This window comes from Euleptes europaea, chromosome 1 (genome assembly GCF_029931775.1).
Source record: "Euleptes europaea isolate rEulEur1 chromosome 1, rEulEur1.hap1, whole genome shotgun sequence".
NCBI lineage: Eukaryota > Metazoa > Chordata > Lepidosauria > Squamata > Sphaerodactylidae > Euleptes > Euleptes europaea.
The window spans coordinates 146507043-146526601 of record NC_079312.1 but is presented as its reverse complement, the minus strand read 5'-3'; the positions used below and the strand labels follow the sequence as shown (position 1 = coordinate 146526601).

The 19559-nt window shown below is 44.7% G+C and overlaps 2 protein-coding genes across 2 annotated transcripts in view; one reads left to right on the top strand and one right to left on the bottom strand.

The window, feature by feature from the left end:
* Positions 1-7789, top strand: part of CS (citrate synthase) — a 39782-nt gene extending 31993 nt beyond the window's left edge. Inside the window, exon 11 of the mRNA XM_056863352.1 lies at positions 7115-7789. Coding sequence (XP_056719330.1) covers positions 7115-7285 — 171 coding nt within the window. The 3' untranslated portion in view covers positions 7286-7789. The remainder of the gene's footprint in view (positions 1-7114) is intronic.
* Positions 7790-16372: 8583 nt separating this feature from the next.
* Positions 16373-19322, bottom strand: COQ10A (coenzyme Q10A). Its single transcript, XM_056848869.1, has 4 exons — positions 19150-19322; positions 18516-18708; positions 17962-18063; positions 16373-16540 (listed from the first exon to the last, which is right to left on the bottom strand). The coding sequence occupies exons 1-4, from the start codon at positions 19320-19322 to the stop codon at positions 16373-16375; spliced, it is 636 nt and encodes a 211-aa protein (XP_056704847.1).
* Between the last annotated feature and the right edge of the window lie 237 nt (positions 19323-19559).

Here is a 19559-nt window from a genome sequence, read left to right as displayed (position 1 = left end):
TCCTAAATTTTCCATCTATATCGCTGACGGCAACGCCTGAGCCTCTCGCCAGGGTGAGGGCTCTTCTTTGCTTATTTTACTCTATAAAAAATATTCTGCCGGTGCTAGGATGAGTCTATTTCTGACTGGTGCCCAATACACCGGGGAACTCAGAAGCTCTAATTGTCTCTCTCTATCAAAAATCCTTTGTCTAACTATCGGCCTTACCTGCTCTCTATTTAGCTCTAACAAGAACTGAGGGGAAAGGCTGAGGCACTCCATTTTTTTTGTAGTCTGCTTCCACCGTTTTGATTTATAATTATCCAAAATAAGCAGTGGCAGGAACCCTTTTGAGGCCTCATGTGCCTTTAGCCAAAGAGAAATTGAGGCTAGCGTGATTCTAGCCTCTATCTTTAGCATGCCCATCTCCAAGCGAACCCAGGAGTTTGAAATCAGACGAGGGACTTGTAAACTGCCCTAAGAAATTTTGACTGAACCCTTTCCATTGGCACATAACTAGATTTAGTTTAGCCTAAGATTGTATCATATAGCATTTGACTAACTGATTTAGCCTGAAATAGTTTTAAAGCTGCAGGGGTATAAAAGGCACCTTTTGTCCAAAAGAATTTTAATTTGTTATTGGAAGATCTCTCAGAAAGCATCGCCACCTGTTTATGGTGCTCAGTTCTTAGACCATTCGCCTGGAATGTTACTCCTAAGTATCTAAAAGACATAACCTGTTCAATTCCATTGCTGTCTACTGCCCAGGTTCCTCTTCTTTGATGGCTCCCAAAGGCTAGAATTTTAGTTTTCTTATAATTTATTGTGAGAATTTCAATTTTACAAAAATCCGCCAATCTAGCCAAGGCTCTTTTTATAACCACCTGGGTTCTTGAGAGTTTCACAACATCATCTGCGTAAAGTAACATCTGAATACTATGCTGTGCTATTTTAGGAGGATGCAAGTCCTCAGAACTTAAATAATCCAGATTGTTTATGTAATAAGAAAACAGTGAAGGGACTAGTAAACAGCCCTGACACCTTCAGATGAAGCTATAGGCTCTGTAAGACTCCCATTCTTGTTACATCTTACTCTAATTGACGTATGCTTATGCAGAGCGTGGATAAGAAAAAGAAGCCTCTTATCTATAGAGGATTGTTTCACTTTATCCCAAAGGCGAGGCCTAGAAATAGAATCAAAAGCCGCTCTAAAATCCACAAATGTGGCATAGAGCGAGGTTACATTTTTGGAGCTGTGTTTTTCTATTAGATGTTGCAGAATTAAACAATGCTCCATGGTGCCTCTGCCTTCTCTGAACCCTGCTTAAGCTTGTACAGTTATCTTCTCCTGACTCAGCCATGCCGTGAACTTATCCAACAAATACCTAGCATAGATTTTTCCAGTAATATTTAGGCTAATTACTAAGATCTATAATTACTAGGGTCCTCCCTTTTCCCTTTCTTAAAAAAAGGAATTACCACCGCCCTTCCCCAGTCCTTCGGAATATGGCCAGTAGAATTGATATATGTAAACATGGCTGCTAAAAAAAAGGAGCCCACCAATCTTCATGTTTTTTGAGGAATTGAGGAATCCCATCTTCTCCCAGGGTTTTCCCATATTTGAGTCGTCTTATATGAGATCAAATTTCTGCCTGTGTAACCAGGGGCTATTCTTGTGTCCCTTCAGGTAACTCCATACAAGAACCCATAAAATTAGAGTCACTGAACATATTCCAAAAATAGGAAATCCATTTGCTTGGAGGAATGACTAAATCCAGAGGGGTATAAACTGATGTAGCCTGATTTGACGTCATGTGCCAGAAAAGCAAGGATTCTTATCTTTTGCAGCCTTGATCAATATTGACCATTGTTCCCTTACATAACCCTTCTCTTTTTGGGAGACTAGGTTTTTGTACTTCTTTTTATAATATTTCACAGAATCTAAAGCTTCCTCTTTCCGAGACTCTGGGGCTTCCAAAAAGTCCCTATAAACAACATGCAATGCTCTCTTAACTGCAAGACACTCTCCATCAAACCAAGGTTTGGAAATTCCCGCTTTTTTACCATTGCTAGCTGATGAAGAAAACAAAATAGGTCGCAGTTTCTGAACTAGGGTTTCATATACGGAAAATGGTAGCTGTTCCAATGGGGGGTTAAGAAAAGCTGCGCATAATGACTGAAGATCCTGCACATTCAAAAAGTCTTACACAGCGCATTCCTGAGCTCTAAGGGCAAAAGCCCTTAGGAGGCCAGGAAGGCACTGCACCGGCGTTAGGGCCCCCTGCGCCGGCATCCGGCTTATTTACACCGGTGTTAGTGGCCCGAACGCTGGCAGGAAGGCCCAGATGCCGGACTCTGGGGGCTGCTGCGGCAGCAGCGCCACCCCAGGACGCCAATGGGGCCTTCCGCTGGCGTCCCACCAGCGTAAAGGCCCACGCCGGCATCCCAGGAGGCATCCCAGCATCCTGGAAGGCATTCCTGGGGCAGGCTGGGGGGGAGGAGCTGCCGTTAGGCAGCTTCCTGTCCCCTTTTGCCCCTGGGAACGCTGGCACCGAGAAGAGCGAGGTTGCGCCTGCTTTTCTCTATGGGGTGAAAAGCCCCGTTTAAACTTTTAAAAGCCTCTAAAAAGTTTTTTCAGTTTTCAGCGCCGGGGAAACGGGTTTGGAGGCGCCACTGCTGTGCTTCCTTCCCACCGTAACTTCGGGAATGCACTGTTAGACTCTCATACAGCTAGTCTGACCATCTAACTCTACACTCTACTCGATTGCCAGGAATTAAATTTATTGGGTTTCCTGGCATGAGATGAGTATGTTTTAAAGGAATATATAAATGCAGGAATAATGGAAGATGGTCACCCTCTAAATAGGGTAAGATTTTAAATTCTTTTACATCCCACAGTAGTCTAGTACAGACTAGAATATAATCAATCGTACTAGTTCTTGAACTAGCCATGAATGTAAACTCTCCTGGATGATCTCCCGGTGAGGAGCAGTTAAGAATATGGAGACTAAATTTTAGAGCCAGTTTGGCCAAGCAAATTCCCGCATAATTGGAAATTTGATCTTTAAAAATTCTTGGAAAGGGATAACCGCTTAGAACATCCTCAGGATCGTTTATCAAAATTTTGAATTTCTTTTCTAAGCTGGCTTTGTCAGGTTCCAGATGAGCATTAAAATTGCCCATTAAAAGAATTCCAGCCTCAGGATGATCTAAGGACAAGGTCATTATATATCTTTCTAGCTCAAGCCAAATATCCTCTACTTCGGCTTTACACTTCCCAGGAGGAAGGTAAACATTTATAACTACTATCCCACCATCTTTCCCTTCCATGAGCACTGCCATTGCCAACCTTTTGAGTGGTTCCAGCTCATAACATTTCACATCCATAGCACTGGAAGTCAAGATACCCAGACTTGCCTTCAGGGCCTTTCCCCAAGGAGGCACCCAAACTAAATATAAAATAACCATCCAGAAATATCAGAACATCCATCCATGTCTCCTGTAAGGCAACAATGTCATAACTTTTACTGTAAAGAAATATCCGAATAGTCAGACAGGCAGAGAAACCAGCCTGCCACATTCCAGGAAAGTATATTTAAAGGCCTATTTGTCAACTCTCCCCCGCTGTTATTTTTTGCTAGTCCCATTACCGAACCTATATTTTGTGTACATCCAGAGAACTCCGCTTTTTCCACCTTCTCAATTCCTCCTACTGAACTGGATGCCATCTGGACCTCTCCCTTTCCAGAAGACTGCAGGGTAGGGCTGGAGGATACCAAAGGCACCTCTTCCATAGGGACATGTGTCACTACACCAAAGGCAATTTCTCCTCTTGTACTGTCCTTACCAGTGACCGGTCCTGGACAGGTGACCAATTTCTGGCATGCCTTCTGTAGTTCTTGCACCCAAGAGATCTGGCCTGAAGTCTCCAACAGATCATTTTTAGAGTAAATGTCAAATAAAATATTTGGGTCATGATCGCAGTCCGCACTCACAGCCATCTTGAGGGGGGGCGTGATTCCTTATATCCAGGCATGGCTCTCTCTTGAATGAAGGCTGTTGTTAAAGCGGGATGCACCTCTTGGGCACCTCCCAACTCCTCAGAGACAATGGTTTTGATAACGGTGACCCTTAATGTAGATTCCAGAGAAGACATAGAATCATATGAGGTGGAAAGAATCTCTTGAGAATCCTTTACCAGGTCTATTGAAACTACTTCTCTCTCTCCTGAGGCCTCTCTAATCAGAAGAGGGGGTGCAGAAGCGGTATCTGAATCTCTCATATGATGAATCTCCTCTGCCCTTGCATGCGCATCCTCCAGAATCTCCTGAGGTTGTAGAGAAGATTTTATAGAGGATATTTGGGCTCTTTGTTTTGAATGCCTGTTTTCCTTTACTTTTACTATTTGTCTTTTCTGTGATAAATTCCAAAGAGGGTCTCCTTTGCTTCTTGCCACAATGTTTGGCTTTTTAAATTGAGCCTTGAAATTACATAATCGGGGACATGCAGAATCCTCAAACACTCTGGTGGGATAAATGAGATATCTCTTTAAGAGGTCCTTCATATTCAAAAGCAGAGAGGGAATTCTACTCTGCCGGAAGGTGAAAACTAATCTCTTATGGAAGCTCTTGCTTGGAAGCCAAAACAAACTTTCCTAATTCACTTCTGAGTTTTCACAATGTAGAATTTGGCCTAAAGAATTCACAACCGCTCTTTTGTTGTCCCATTTATGATAATTGACCTTCCGGACAAACAGAGCCACCTTTTCCCCCCAACCGAGAATTTTCAATACAAAGCCTACTCTCCTACCCCATTCTTCTCCCTTGGGGGTTTCCATTAGTTGCTATAGATTTTCTAACTGAGTCTGTTTTTGCACGTTTATTTCTGGGGCTAGCACTTCTAGCCACCACCCTAATTTGCACGCTGGGTTGTTTCTCAGATATGGAAACCACCGCTGTCTTTAATTCCTCCAGCTTAATATTTATTTCATCAAGTTTCATTTATAAATTCACTAGGGTTTCCTTGATAAGGAGAGTTTGTTTGGATAATAACACCATTTCACTTGCCTTTCTTATCGGACCTTGAGAGTCGCAGATTGGGGGGGAAATCCTCCCTACCTCACAGGGTGTCTGTTGAGGGGAAGGGAAGGTGATTGTAAGCCGGTTTGATTCTTCCTTAAGTGGTAGAGAAAGTTGGCATATAAAAACCAACTCTTCTTTTACCACTTTTCCAGGCAAAGCCATCAATCTCTCCTCTCCTACATGGGGGAGTTGTTCCTGTTCCAAGGCTGAGAATCTGTTCGATAACAGTACTGAGTCTATTACAGGCTCTAAATCCACTGCTTTCAAGAAGTTATCAATCTTAAGTTGTTTCACTTATTGGATTCCTGTTCTTCTGTTGCTGACTTTTATCCGGTTTTTTTACCCCATAGTCCAAATTCACAGCCTTGAACGGCAAATCTTTAAGGGTCTAGCTCTTCTAAGCAGGAAACTCAGTTTTAGAAGGCTTAGATAAAAGAACAGTTAAAACAACATATAATACAAACAAATTCCTCAAGGTCAATAGCAGCTTGGCTGGGGCTTCTCCCATCCCAACTAGCTGAGGAATCATTTTCAGAGGGTAGCTGTGTTGGTCTGCAATAGAGCAGTTAGATTCGAGACCAACAAGCATTTCAGGATCTAAACTTTCAAAAGCCACAGAGGAATCAGTTGCTTTCTAGCAGCTGCACTTTAATGTTTATTCATATAAATGTCTCTAGCAGGCGGAGAACAATGATGTGGGCCTGAGGCAGCTCTGCAAAAGGTTCCACCAGAATTGAAAGTTATAACAAATTACCCCTGCAAAAAACTCCCCATAAATAGAATTCCCACAAAAATAAACATAGTAAAGAGGGGGAGGCCTGGATATCATGACACAGGCACACAGAGATGTATCACTCTCAAGAAGCCTTTAAAAAAATAAAATCACAGACTTGCCTACACAAGGGGAGGGGAATCCTTCTTTCCATGGGGGAGGGGCATATGAAGAGAGCCAAGCAGAAAGGCAGAGTGAAAGCTGAGTGGCCAGAAAGAACAATTGAGCCCTCCGGTGCCTTCTGGGAAAAATATATTGGGGGGCAGAGAAAGAAAAAGGTACCAACTGCTGTGCTGCCTTATAGAGATATAGCAACACATCGCTGTCAGGTGAATTTTGCTTAATTTGAAAATTTGCCAACACAAGGGATAAAAATTCCTCATTACCAAGGTGTGGGAAAGAGAGCATAGGGCCGGGTTTGCCACAGTTCAGTCCAGTCAGCAGAAAGTTGGAGGAATCAGCAAAAGCATAAGGGACATTTTACCTGCAGACAAGCCTGGCTCAAATGTGATTGCTAGAAAAAGATGGGGGTAAAAACCAGGAGAAAGAAGGGGGGGGGATGTGAGGTGAAAACTGATGGTGCCAGAGAATGAGCAGAAGCCAGGAGATAAACTGGAGCAGTAAGCAGCACTCTAGCAACAACGCTATGCTGGAAACTCCTAATTCAAAGCAGAGTCTAGATTTCTCATTCCCTCCCCAAGACTTCTGATGATGGGACGGTTGAATTTGTTTATAATCACCACTTAAAGTTAGATTAATAACCTCAACTTCAAATGGTTTGTGGATCTCCTTTGAAATGGGGAGTCTGGGTTAACCCACCTTTTAAAAGAGAAAAATGTTCACTTCTCTAAAAATGAAACTGAACAGATCCTTCAGGAAAACATGAGTTGTTTGAAGAACTGGGAATTTGTGTGTGCCCTCTCCATTGGGGCTTCAAGGAAGCCTGCCTCATGGGAATGTTCTGGAATTTATTCCATTGTTTTGTATGCTAACCAGGCCACTTGCCAGAAGATCTAAGATGCAACATGTCTGCATTACTCTTGCACTCTTTAGAAAGGGTAGGGTAGCTTTGAGGGATCTCGAGGTATTTGCAGGTTGGACTTCCAGTGGTCTTAAGCAGCCATTAGATATGTCAGCAGCCAAATGAGGGGACATGGGGAGACAAAAGAAGGAGATAGCCTTAGTGGGGGAAACCACAGGAGTTATGTTTTCATTGGCTGTATGTGGAATGGCTTCATCCTCCCTTGGCAATATTTTAACTATGGACCCTTTTTTCCCACAGTACTATGGCATGAAGGAGATGAACTACTACACGGTGCTGTTTGGCGTCTCTCGAGCCCTTGGTGTTCTGTCTCAGCTCATCTGGAGCCGGGCACTTGGCTTCCCCTTGGAGAGACCCAAATCTATGAGCACGGATGGGCTGATGGTGCTTGTGGGTGCCAAGTCTGGTTAAAGCCAGGGATGTGGCAGGGGGTAGCTATTGAGGGAATGGTTGAGACGATACAAATTATTGGTTTTGTTCAAAAGGGCCTTGATCTTTCCTTTTGAGGCACTGACCATCACATTTTCAGGTTATTTATGGGATAATGCAGCTGAAACTAGAAACGTATCTCCCCCCGCCCCCCATTACTTTTTAATACCACCTAAAGTTAGTTTAGACTCTTAAGTGCAGGGCCCAGGGCAGCTCTTCCCAACTTGAGTTGATACCCCAGGCTAAAGATTGGGTTGCTTTCTAGCTCTGGTGTTACTACTTCATTGCTGTGTTGCTGGCCAGGAACAGAGGATACCTATCCATTTAACAATCATGTTGTATCACATGCTGCTTTTATATCGGCTGTATCACCGTTTCCCCTCCATGCAGAGAAGAGCTTCTGCATTCTGAACAATGTCCTCTTTTTCTAAGCCAGCTTGGAGCACTGTGAGGAGGGGAGGGAGGTTCTTGCCCCCCACATGCTCAGTCTCCTTCTCCCTTTGTTAATATCCCCCCTGCTGTAAAACAGCAGGATTTGTGCTCTTAAAGGTAGAGCAAGACAGGCTGCAGCTCCCCAATCCTCATCTGTGCTAAGTAGAAGAGTAAAACTAATCTCCCCCCTTATCTAAGAGGGACAGTACTACGTTTTCCCCTTGCCAGCTGCCACAGCACCTGATTGTCCTAATTTGTATTGCTGCCCATGCAACACCCCCATTCCCTGCCCTTAGGAGACTGTTCTTTGTTGCCAAAGGCAGAATTCTATTGAGCTTTTGCCAGGCACTGAGATCTCCCCATCCCTTCCTATTTGGCTTAAAGGGGGAGAAGGCACAGGGTGCTTGAAGCAAGTGCCTTCTCCCTCTGTGTTTTGATTTCCGTGTTAGTGCTGTGGTATTGAAAGGGTGGGCTAAATCTTAATGGATGGCATTTGGTAACACTTTTGTTTCCCAAAATGGCAGCCATGATGATAACTTCCATGTGGAGCTCAGTGGGCTAGCCATAGCTTGAGAGTAATGATGGCAGAGAATGGAACCTGTCTCCTGGCCTCCTTTCCTCACTAGAAAGGACTTCATACACTCCTATTTTTGTTTTGTTTTTCCTGTGTGTTTGTGTGAAATCCCTTGAAACCACAAAAAATGAAAGAAACCCCATTCTTTAATTTGAAGGCACAGTATACATGGCTGTGCAAGCATCTGCATTCTGTTGCAAACTTCAGGTGTTTCTGTACAAACTGCAGAATAAATGTTTTTATTAACGAGTTACAGTATTCAGGAGTCTAGTCTGTTCTTCAGGCTACCTTGGGCTCTGTGTTTTTGTACTGGAGTTCTGATTGGCTCCAGTGGCTCTGTGCCCCCCCCCCTTACTGTGTCTGTTTCTTTATGCAATTGGGACTGCAGAGGATTCTATCCCTAGGATGGAGCTGATCCACTTAATGCTTTAACTAACATAATTTGATCTCCTGATCTTTTCCACTGCAGCTGAAATGACTGCTGGGCAACCATTTGCCATGAATGAAGAATAATAATCCCAAGGTTATTCACACTTTCTGCCTCTTGTAGAGGATGTTATTAGCTTACCCACTGCAACTTAATACATCTGTTGCACTATTTCATGTTTCTTCCATGATGTATGCTGGCTTGAATTTCATGGGGTTCCCAGATTGTCTCTCATGTGCACATGTACCACCCCCATACACACACCTGCTTAGCTTCCTCTGATGTTCCAAACGTTCTGTGACCTTAGACATGAACTTCATCCTGTGGTGGCTGGGCAGATGGAGGCAAACTGGATTAACAGGTGTCTCTTTTTGCTGTAGTGATGGCTTTCCACGTGGGAATTTCTGTTACCCCATCAATGTACATGCACACTAGCCACCTACACAGCATACCGTGTATGCTTAGTATCAGTTGTACCTTGCATTGTGGGGTGCTAACATGCCCTATAGAAATGTTCCTACATTAATGGGGGTGGGGAAAGAATCTTGTGCTGTTCTTAAGACTTTTATGAGAGGTCCAGCTCCTGGCTGGGTGGCTAAACTAGTTTCATTGGAAATCTGAAAGTTAGCTGCAAAAACCAGTGATGAGGGCATCCTCTCTTATACTGGGCCCAGGTAAAATAATATGGATTCAGTCTTTGTATGTACTGAGTCACTATTCAGCAGCTGTAGGTTTTGCTGTTTTATTAGGCCTTTGTAATAATCTGGTCACAATCTCTTGTCTTTAAGGAAATGGGAGTGGTGGCATGGTTGTTGCTGCTTTTTAAAGTTAAACAGGACTAGCCTGGATATAACCTTCAGCTTACAAATTTACAAGAGAATGTAAAGCTGGCTGAAGATGCACTTGGAGAGAAGTTGCAACTGAAAAGGAGGGGAGAGGAGAGCCTCCTCTAACTCAGGCCACCTGTTGCCACTTGCTCTAGAAGAATTTTTAAGGGGGAATGACGAGCCCCAACAGCAGTTCCCCAGATAAGGAGATCTGTGTGATCTTTAAGGTAACCTGTGTAATCATTTTAAGACAACAGCAATACTTGCAGTTCAAGCAGCAGTCCTGTTCACAAGTTATGGTGAGTGCATCTTGTACATAATCTGCTTGTAAGAAAGAGCCAATGTGCAATCAGTTTACAAATGAATGTGGGATTTAGATTGCACGTTCAGCTGTACATGCATTGAATAAATTTAAGTGTACATTATAGACTGTGTGTTCACTGTACTTTGAACAGACCTAGTGGGAGAGAAGGAACAGTTGTTCAGAAACTTCCTGAGCCTCATTTTGAAGCCTAATGAGGCAATTTAAAAATGCTGCAAGGGCCTATCCCCTCACCCATGTCTTTTCAAGTATTACACTCCCAATCAGGGTCAGGCCCCCACAGCATTTCTAAATTGCCTCATTAGGATTTAAAATGGCAGCGGGATCCATGGGTCCCAGCCTGTAAACACCCCCATGTCCAGCTTTGCCTTAATTCATATGAAGTTCAGCAATGCTAACGCAAAATGGCTCTTGGAGAAAGTAGGCTGTGAGCATATTCCTAAGGGCAGGCTGCAATGGTATAATGTTCATAAAGAGTCTGAACATAAGCACCCCAACCTCAGCTGAACTTGGGTAAGCCTCTCCTTGCCCTTAAAGAGTTCTGGGCACATGCTGGAAGGAAGCCACTGCCTGGAGAAGGGAGACTGTTGTAACCCCTTCTGGAATGATGGTCCCAGAAGACTGCTATAAATAGGCTGGGCAGCTTGGGTTTGTGCCAGGTAGCAGAGGCTGCCCTTTGAGATGACAGCCTGTCAAAAAAGACAGTATATTATGCCCCAGCAAAAAGGAAGCAGCTGCAGGGCATAAGACCAATAAACATTCAGAAAAGGGTTGTTATCTCAAAACAGCACCCACATTCTTCCTGCCAAATTCTGGAAAGCCAGCCCAGTTTTTTCATGAATACTATACTTTCCATGTAGAAGAGCCTTCAGTCAATCAAGCAATCACCTTTGACGAAGTGGTGTGGTCCCAGGAGACCCCTAGCATACTCTTTTTCTGAATTAAGTAGCTCCTGTGATCTATAGCCAATAGCTCTCTATATGTAGGGTTTACTCAAGCAAGTCAGTATCAGCCAACTTTATACCCAAAGTACAGTGTATATCTTAGAGGGATGTGACGTCACCCCGTGGGTCAGGAATGACCCGGTGCTTGCACAGGGGACCTTTACCTTTAATTTGGTCTGGCTCTCAGCACTCCAGAATAAATGAACACTTTTTGAACAGATGAAAAAAGTATACAGGCAAGGGAAGAAACTAAGGTGAGAAAGATAAAACAAGCAATTAAGTTAGATGAGCAGGGCCACTGCAGCTACACACTCTGTGCCACCCAACCTAACTGCGCCCCAAACAGGCAGGCAGAGTCAGCTAAGCATTTATCCAATTAATACAGAAGGTGTGGTGCTAGGAATATACTCTGAAGTGTCAGACTGCCTGTTCTAGCTGGCACTTCTAGCTACCTGGGACAGGTACTGGAGACGTCCCCCATGCCGTCTGTAGGCCCTTGCAGCCTTTACAGTTCCACCACACCCCAGGGACCTTGTAGCACCAACTTTATTGCAACCCATATTAATGTTTCAGCTGCAACACTGATGGGCCTTGAAAAAAAATCACAATGCACGTAACACTTTTTTGCAAAGAGGGTTTTTTTTATTGGTCTATAAAAATGCTTTTGGGATTGGTTTAGCCTTTTAACTTTTGTGGAGACGGGCTTTACACATATCAAATTATTCCTTCCTCAGTCACTTGATTTTGCTTCCTGCCCCCCATTTCCCCCCCCCCCCAGTAATAATCCCTTTTCCTAACAAGCTGAGGTAGCATGCACCAGGCTAAACAGCATGAGGCAGCTGAAGACAGAAGTAGCTACAAGTAAGTGAAAGCAGAAGGCACTGCAACATCTATGCCCGAACTGCTTTGATCGTGAGAGCAGCAAGATTGGGGGATCGTCATAGGGTGGCTTAAGTTTCAATGGGTTGAGAAAGTCAGCACACCGGTCTCACAGGTACCACAGAAGGACCTCAGCCTATAATGGAAGACACACACAGGAGGTGCACTGCCAATCAAGCGAGGCCCAGCGTGAGTCTCATTGATGCAAAGTTCATGCCAGAGAAACAGGCTCAGCAGAGGCTGAGAAAGTTCAACATAATATGGGTTGAGTTTCAACAAACACTTATGCAGAAGGCTTTTACTTATTTTTTTTTACCATAAGTAAAAGCCCCACTCCACACATACATAACATTAAATTCCATTGAAACTTTAGGTGGCCTGATGCCATGATCTATTTCTGTCAATCTAAAGAGGCCTCAGCTGACATCTACACTAACAATTCATGACTCAAGGATCAAGTTTACAATGATTCAAAGTCACACAGAAAAAACTAGTCTCAGCAGAATTTCTGCTTCCCATCCTTCCAAAACACCATTCTAGCACATACAAGCTGGTCTTGGTCCTTTCTTAGCAAGTGAATAATGGTGACAGTGAGAGTTTGCATTTAGTCAGTACTTCTGTCACCGCAATTCCAATGAGCACCTTGTTTTTTTATTTTTAAAAAGGTTTCTAACACTCATGGCTATGAAGGAAATCTCCCACCAGAAGCTCAGAACACCAAAGGTACAAACAAAATAATTACCAAAATCAGTGGCATGCCAGCAATGGAGAACTACCCAGCAACCTTGTGGGATACAAATTTGCACAGGAGCCCAGACAGAAGAATTTGTACAGTTACTCTTGATCTGGCTCTAGCCTGGAATTGGAGATTTTCCTGCAGCCCCTTCTGACACCTATGAAGATCATAGGGTTGTGGGACTGGCGTGGAGCAAGAGTCACTTGGGTCACGGGGGTGCAGTAAGAAGAAAAAAGGGGTGAACCGGTCCACAAGCCCAGTACCACTGATGGAAGTGAGGAGGAGGGAGTTCTGCCTCCCTCCCCACCCACACCACAGCCCCCTGACCCACACAGCTGTTCCTCTGCACAGGCTGTACCTCCAAGTAGAAAGCAGCCTGCTTGGTGGAATGCACACAGCCAGACTCAGAAAGAGGAACCACTGAGGCAGGTACTCAGGCTGAGAAGTAGCGGCTTGTACGCAGGGCTGGCAGCATGCCATGCTAAAGTGGGAAACTCATGCCCAGACAACCCCAGTTCAGCTTTTCTTGGCATAGAACCCAATGACCTGTATGAATGATACAAATTAAGTGCGTAATTTCCTCCCCCCCCCTTTCTTGGCACTGTTTATTCTACAGTTTAAGAGTTTGCAAATAAGAGGAATATGCCCCAACCACTGGAATCCTTAGCTATTCCTCTGACTTCTCAGGTCTTAGTAGGCATCACCTACACATTTTCACACATATCTTCATAGCCACAAGGGCTAGAAACATTTTTTTACTTAAAAAAATGAAAACAGATTCGCGGGAAGATGAATTCTGTTCTCAATACTCCACTGACACCCCACCCCACCCCCACATACTGTGTTTCTGCAGAATAGCAAGCACACAGAGCTAGGCTTTCTTTGAATCACTAGTCTCTTGAGATGACAGCTTTCTACACACACACACACACACACACACACACACACACACTCCAGACTCTGGCACAACTAAGCAAGGTCTAACAAGTGCAACCTGAAGTATGTTCAGAGAGAAGAAAGTTCCACTGAGTTCAATGACATTTACTCCCAACTAAGCACATAGGAGATTGCAACCTTAATAGGCTGATCAGTGACTTTGTACTAAGATTACTAAACAAAGAATAAAGAGCCCTGAAGCTTTAGATAGTTTGCACAAAAGGGAGAATTTTTTATCATTGGTGGGGAATCTTTCAATGAAGCATATGAACTATTAATCTAAATCCATACAGTCCACTACTCATGGTGTAGCTCTATACTGCACTGGCGGTATCTGAAAACCACCAAAAATGAGAATGGACTGGACTAAAGGCGCTACCAGAAATCCAGGTTGCTCATTCTACATAAACGGCAGGCACAGGGAAGTAAACAACAGAGGCACCACACAGATTTAAGGGGAGCTGGCAGACAGTACACACAAATGTTCAGCAAAAGAACAACCAGCTCTCTGTGGGGTAAAGGGAAAGATGCTGGCTCTGGCAGAAATGCCATGCTACATTACAAGTGACTGGTCAGGTATCTCCTCTGCAGCAGGCAACCTTACATCAAGGCACAACACTGTCTGAGAAGGGTCATCCCAATGGTCCACATGTTGCTTACTTCCCACTACGCCAAACATGGCTTCAGATCTGTAACCCAGCCTTTGTCTCTGAGTCTATCAGCAAGCTTGTCCTCTGCTACGCACAGGTTTTTCCACCTGCCTTTTTGACCTGAGTGTCAATCACAGAGCTAATTCCACATAGGCTTAGCAACAATGGGAGATCTAAGTAGGGCTGGAAATCTTGATACTGGAGGAAACCTCAGAGAATGATGGTTTCAGTTATATCAGAAAGTCTTGCCTCTGTTGAGCCATTCACCAGACAGAACTTTTCATCACAATGGCTTAGGTATTAGCACTACTGTGCCACAAACATTTGAGGAAGTGAAGTGGAGCGCAAGCAGTGCCTAAGATTTATCTAGCTACCCTATTCACACTCCTCCCCACCCTACAGCTCAATTTAATACTCTCTTCTCCCTCTCTCCCACTTCTTTTTCCCTCCAAACTGACCCCACTCAAGAAAAACAGTCAACGGTAAGCTATGGCAGCATACATGTGCACTCTCATTCTCTCATCCACCCACCCACCCACTCTCGGGACGCAAATCATTCAGTTCACTGCATTGCTCAGCCCTTGATATAACAGCATCTGAGGAATAGCAGCTCTACCCTCATATGGCATCTTGCCAAGGCAGACCCCCTAATCCAACCTCAGCAACAATGTGCATCCATGGTTTGTGCAAAACGTGCATCTAACTTAGGTAAACTTATCTTCCTGATTAGCAGAGTGTGGCGAAATTCAGGAAAACAAAATGGACCTCTGAAAGAGAGTGCTCCTGGGATACCCACACTGGGGTCATGGGAATAGAAGGCAGTCTCTGGAATGGCTATAATTAGGTTGACAGCAAGCATGATGGCCATGTGATGGAACTTCATGGGACAGAGAACCCCAGAAACTGTGGATTCCAGATTAAGCTCCTGAAGAGAGTGGAACCCTGGTCACTCCTCTCTAGTCACTCACTTCCAGATGAACCCTCTGCAATGCACAGCACACAAGGCACAGCCACTCTCCTTGTGCAGAAGGAGCATCCATGGTTGTGGGAAGGCAAGGGGAGGGGGAAGAGTGACCCTACCCCAAAATAATCAGCCCCCAATCTACTAATGCCTTTTCCTAGCCGCTATATAACCATAGAACTGAAAAAATGGAGAAAGCTTGCTCTCATCACTGTTCCAGTGCTTCTAGCTTTCAATATGCCTTGGTCAGGTTTCTCTACTAGGGAGGGTAACTCAGGCATTTCTTTCTCTACCTGCCACTGGGACCCAGGTAATATGTGGATGCTTGGAATTTGGATCTAATCAAGCCAGGAGACACAGGAATCTGGACTTTAGAGAAAGCTCTGGTAGCAGTCACAACAGACCGTGTGGTTTCTCCTTACCCTGCCTCCCTCCCACTAATTTGGTGCTTCTTTTCTCACACCTCTTTTCTAACGTTACCAGATTTCAAAAGTAACCTGGGAGCCTGGTAAGCATTTCAGCCTTCATTTGGCATGCATCTTTCCTTCGAGTCTCAAAGCTCCTTTACACACAGCTATCCTAGACATCCTAACTACAAACAAAGGACAGGTACAAAGTTTGGATGAGGAGGAGGAGCCCAGGCCAGTTGCTGCAGTACAGAGACATTGCTTGTTTTTGAGCCCCCCCAAGCAGCCATTACAGAACATCTCCTTTCCTCCACCACTGTCTCTAACAGCTGCCTGCCTCCCCTCTACTATCTCCGTGCACTCTCCCGTTTGGCCTCCCATGTTCCAAAGCAAGGCAGGACCAACAAGGTTATTATTTTGCTGCTGTAAATCCAATAACTGAACAAGACTAATCAGGCAACTGGTACACCCCCACACACACACACTTCGTACTGCTAAGAGGCAGCCCCAGTCTGTTTATTCACATGATTTAAGAGGCACAAAAAGAGAACCTGATCACACACATGAGTGCTTCTGCTACCTTGCTCTTGAGAAACAGAGATTGGCACAGTTCATAGCCTAAGACAGCCACACTGGCATATACCACAGGGATGAAGGACAATGGGATGGAGAGGAAATCCTCAGATTGGGGATTTTTAAAGGGGGGGAAGCTTAAAATAAAATGTGCTAATAGTGACCCAGCATAAGAGCACAGCCAGGCAAAATCTGGAGGTTGTTCCACAGACAACACAGCAACCCGCCCCCTTTTTCTGGAACAAGTCTCTTAGTCACATGAGATCCAGTGGATAAATTAGATAGTATATTGGGAGAAACCAAATAAATAGGTAAAAAGAGATGGCTGGGCCAGCCCTTGATCGGGCGCATCCCAGCACGGAGTCCGTGTCGCCCTCCACAGCAGCCAAGGCCCAGCCTCTTCACGTCTGGTGGACCTCGTGGAACATCAGCTCTCGGGGAATGCGAGTCTCGGGGCCGAAGGTCACTCCTGCTCGCCGCTCAAAGGCTGCCACCATCTGCTTGACCACCTCGTCGAAGAAAACCGTGGCCAGTTGTGAATGCAGCAAGGAGCGGAACTCAAAAGAAATCTAAGCAGAGAAGGAGGAGAAGCATCAGACATCGCCAATTCAGCCAAAGAGGACAGGCTCTCTCCAATACGGCATCGTGGCCATCTTCTGGTCACTGGGGTGTGTGTGTGGGGGGGGGAGGTAGTTGTGAGTTTCCTGCATTATGCAGGGGGTTGGACTAGATGACCCTGGTGGTCCCTTCCAACACTATGATTCTATAGTGCAAACACTACATTATAACACTTGAATGTGAGAGTTCTGTTTTTCCTGAACTGGGGAAGTTTTCCATGCAAGGTTTAAGGAATCCTACTTTGTTGGATGGTCTATGACTGAAGTTTACAGAAGATGTGCAACTTCCCAAGTGTAGCTCTGACAAGGTTGACAGAGGACAGGCCCAGGTGCATCAGTAGACAACTGCTAAAGTTAATGTTTACATTCAAGTTCCTATGAGAACTATTCTAGCAATGCATTGCTAGTGCTCCAAAGAATTCGTCAACAACAGAACGCAGCCTTAGCTTCATTATTGCTTGAGGTCCTTGCTGGAATTTCTCTCCCCAGTCACTGTCTTCCTTTGTTGGCTGGGGAAGAGTCTACAAGATGCTATCTGCATCCTACAGTGATTGGTAATCCCCTCCCCACCAAGGGCAGCACCATTTGTATACCAGGGACTTGATAATGACTGTCCAAAATCAGCATTAGCTTTATAGGTCATCAAGCATAAAATTTCAAAGAATAAGCAGACAGTCACACTGCTAACACATTGGCTGGGATTATTTAGGAGTACCAAAAAAGCAGAACCGTTTCTGCTTTGTGGACTATACTTACAGAGGAGCAGCAGCTCATGTGTACCATAGGAAATGGCCACACTTTAGCAGGGAGACACAGGGAGAATAATGACTGAGGCATGCCAGGGACTAAATGCAAGAGGCCCAATGTCCGAGAGCCTTCCTCTTGTGCATTATCACATGAGTAGAACATTTGCTTCCTTTACCGATTAACACTTGCTGACAACGCTCAGTTGTCCGAGCCAGAGTGGTGCAGCAGTTTGAGTGTCAGACTAGGATCTGGGAGACCGAGGTATGTATCTCCATTCTGTCACAGAAGCACTCTGCAACTGACTGTGGGTCAGTCACTGTCTCTCAGCCTAACCTACCTCACAAGCTTGCTTTTGCAAGGATAAAGTGGAAAAGAAGAGAATGATGTGGTCAGCTGCTCTGGGTCCCTACAGGGGGAGGGGGGAACAAAGTATAACTATCACACTAAATACATTTTCCACAACCTGACAGACCTTGGGTTCTGTCTCTTCAGTTAGGCCACAGAGTCATACACAAGTATAACCCTTTCCCATTATATGAGGGCCAAGCTCCATCCTTATTAGCACAGACTGATGAACCTGTCATACAAGGTGGGATGCGCTGGCAACCTTTCAGACGTGTGCTTACTGAGAAGTCCACTGTGCATGTGCGAGGGTAGCCGGGAATGCCAGGGCTGAAACGCCAGCTAGTCTCCAGATGGTTGAACAGCTTCCCATCCGTGCAGACAGCCTGAGGGAAAGAGCAGAGGTACGGTCAGGGAATGGCACTGCTAACAAGGCCTATCCTGTTTCTGAATGACTACCAAGGATCATCCAACACAACCAAGGCCAACCCCAGACTCCAGGTGCCCATCATAGTTCCGTAGCCCTGGTTCATCCCGGAACTATGATTGGCACTTGGAGCCCTGGTTAATCCGTCAGCCTTCAAACTGCATCTTTAATGGAGGACTCACTACTGGTTTTCCAATACGCCCTTTTCTAAGCAGCATCCAAGTTGGAAGCAGAACAGCTCCCCACATCTTCCATATTTCTGAAAACTGAACTACTGAAATGACATCTAAGTTATCTGAGTACTGGGGGCAGACTGCTGATTCAGGGCATTCGTTCTTTTAAAGAAGTATTTTAAGTGCCAAAGAATCCTCATCCTGGAGAAATTCACAGGCAGAAACACACAAAGTGCACCTTCACCAAATGGGGCCGCACCAATGTCACAATCGATGTGTAACGTTCTACGATGGGAGGGAATCCAACTTCCAGTTGGGCCTTTGCATGACCCGTGCGCTTAGAGACCACCACTGATTTCTTGCACCAAGGAACAAAGTGTTTGTATTCATCCACATTGGACACAACATCATACATTTCCTGCATGGAGTAACTGCAAGTAAGAGAAGAATGTGTTCAGGAGTCATGCAGCACTTCTAATCTCATACTTAAACAAACTGACATCACATCTCATAGGAAATGCAAGCCACCATCTAACTGAAGTGTGAAGAGAATTTATCAACAGAGGGTATGTAAAAGTAGAATGGCTGCAGCCACACCTAGTGAGAGCTTGACAAGGTAAGATTTTCTATCTGCAAGTGGCATTGCCTCCCACCTACCAAGAACTTAAGTGACTTGTTCAAGCTCAAACATAGTACTGGGAACTGATCCTCTGCAGTCTCATGTTAGTGTTGTTTAGTATATGCTATGACCTCTTGAGAAAAGTAAAGTGAAATATGCTTAGACAAATCTTACAGGTCAAGCCAACACATCATGCTACTTCCCTCTAAGCACAAATAGCCCATTCATCTTCCCATGAAACAAGCCTGCTCACCCAATGATCCTCCTTTCTGAATATTCCTTCCGTTTGTTAGTGAAAGGCCCTGAAAAGTTGATGAACGTCCGACTGTGCTGGGCACTGACATCCCAATCGAGGCTGCCAATAGCATGGGGAGCTCGGATCATCAGAATCCCACAGGATGGCATGTACCTGAAACTATAAATCATTTGGAATTAGTAGGCTTGGAAAGTCAGTTTGCCTTACTGGAGATTAATCATAAAGGGGTCACACATGATTATGAGCATTAACAAAAAACAAGATGGAAGGATTCATGTTAGCTTTTAACAGCCCTGTTCATTATTCACTGATGAATTTCAAAGGAGCATGAACTAGAACTCTCTTCTGCATGTGAATCCTATACCATATTATGGGGAAATGCAAACACCTCTCACATTACTTCCACA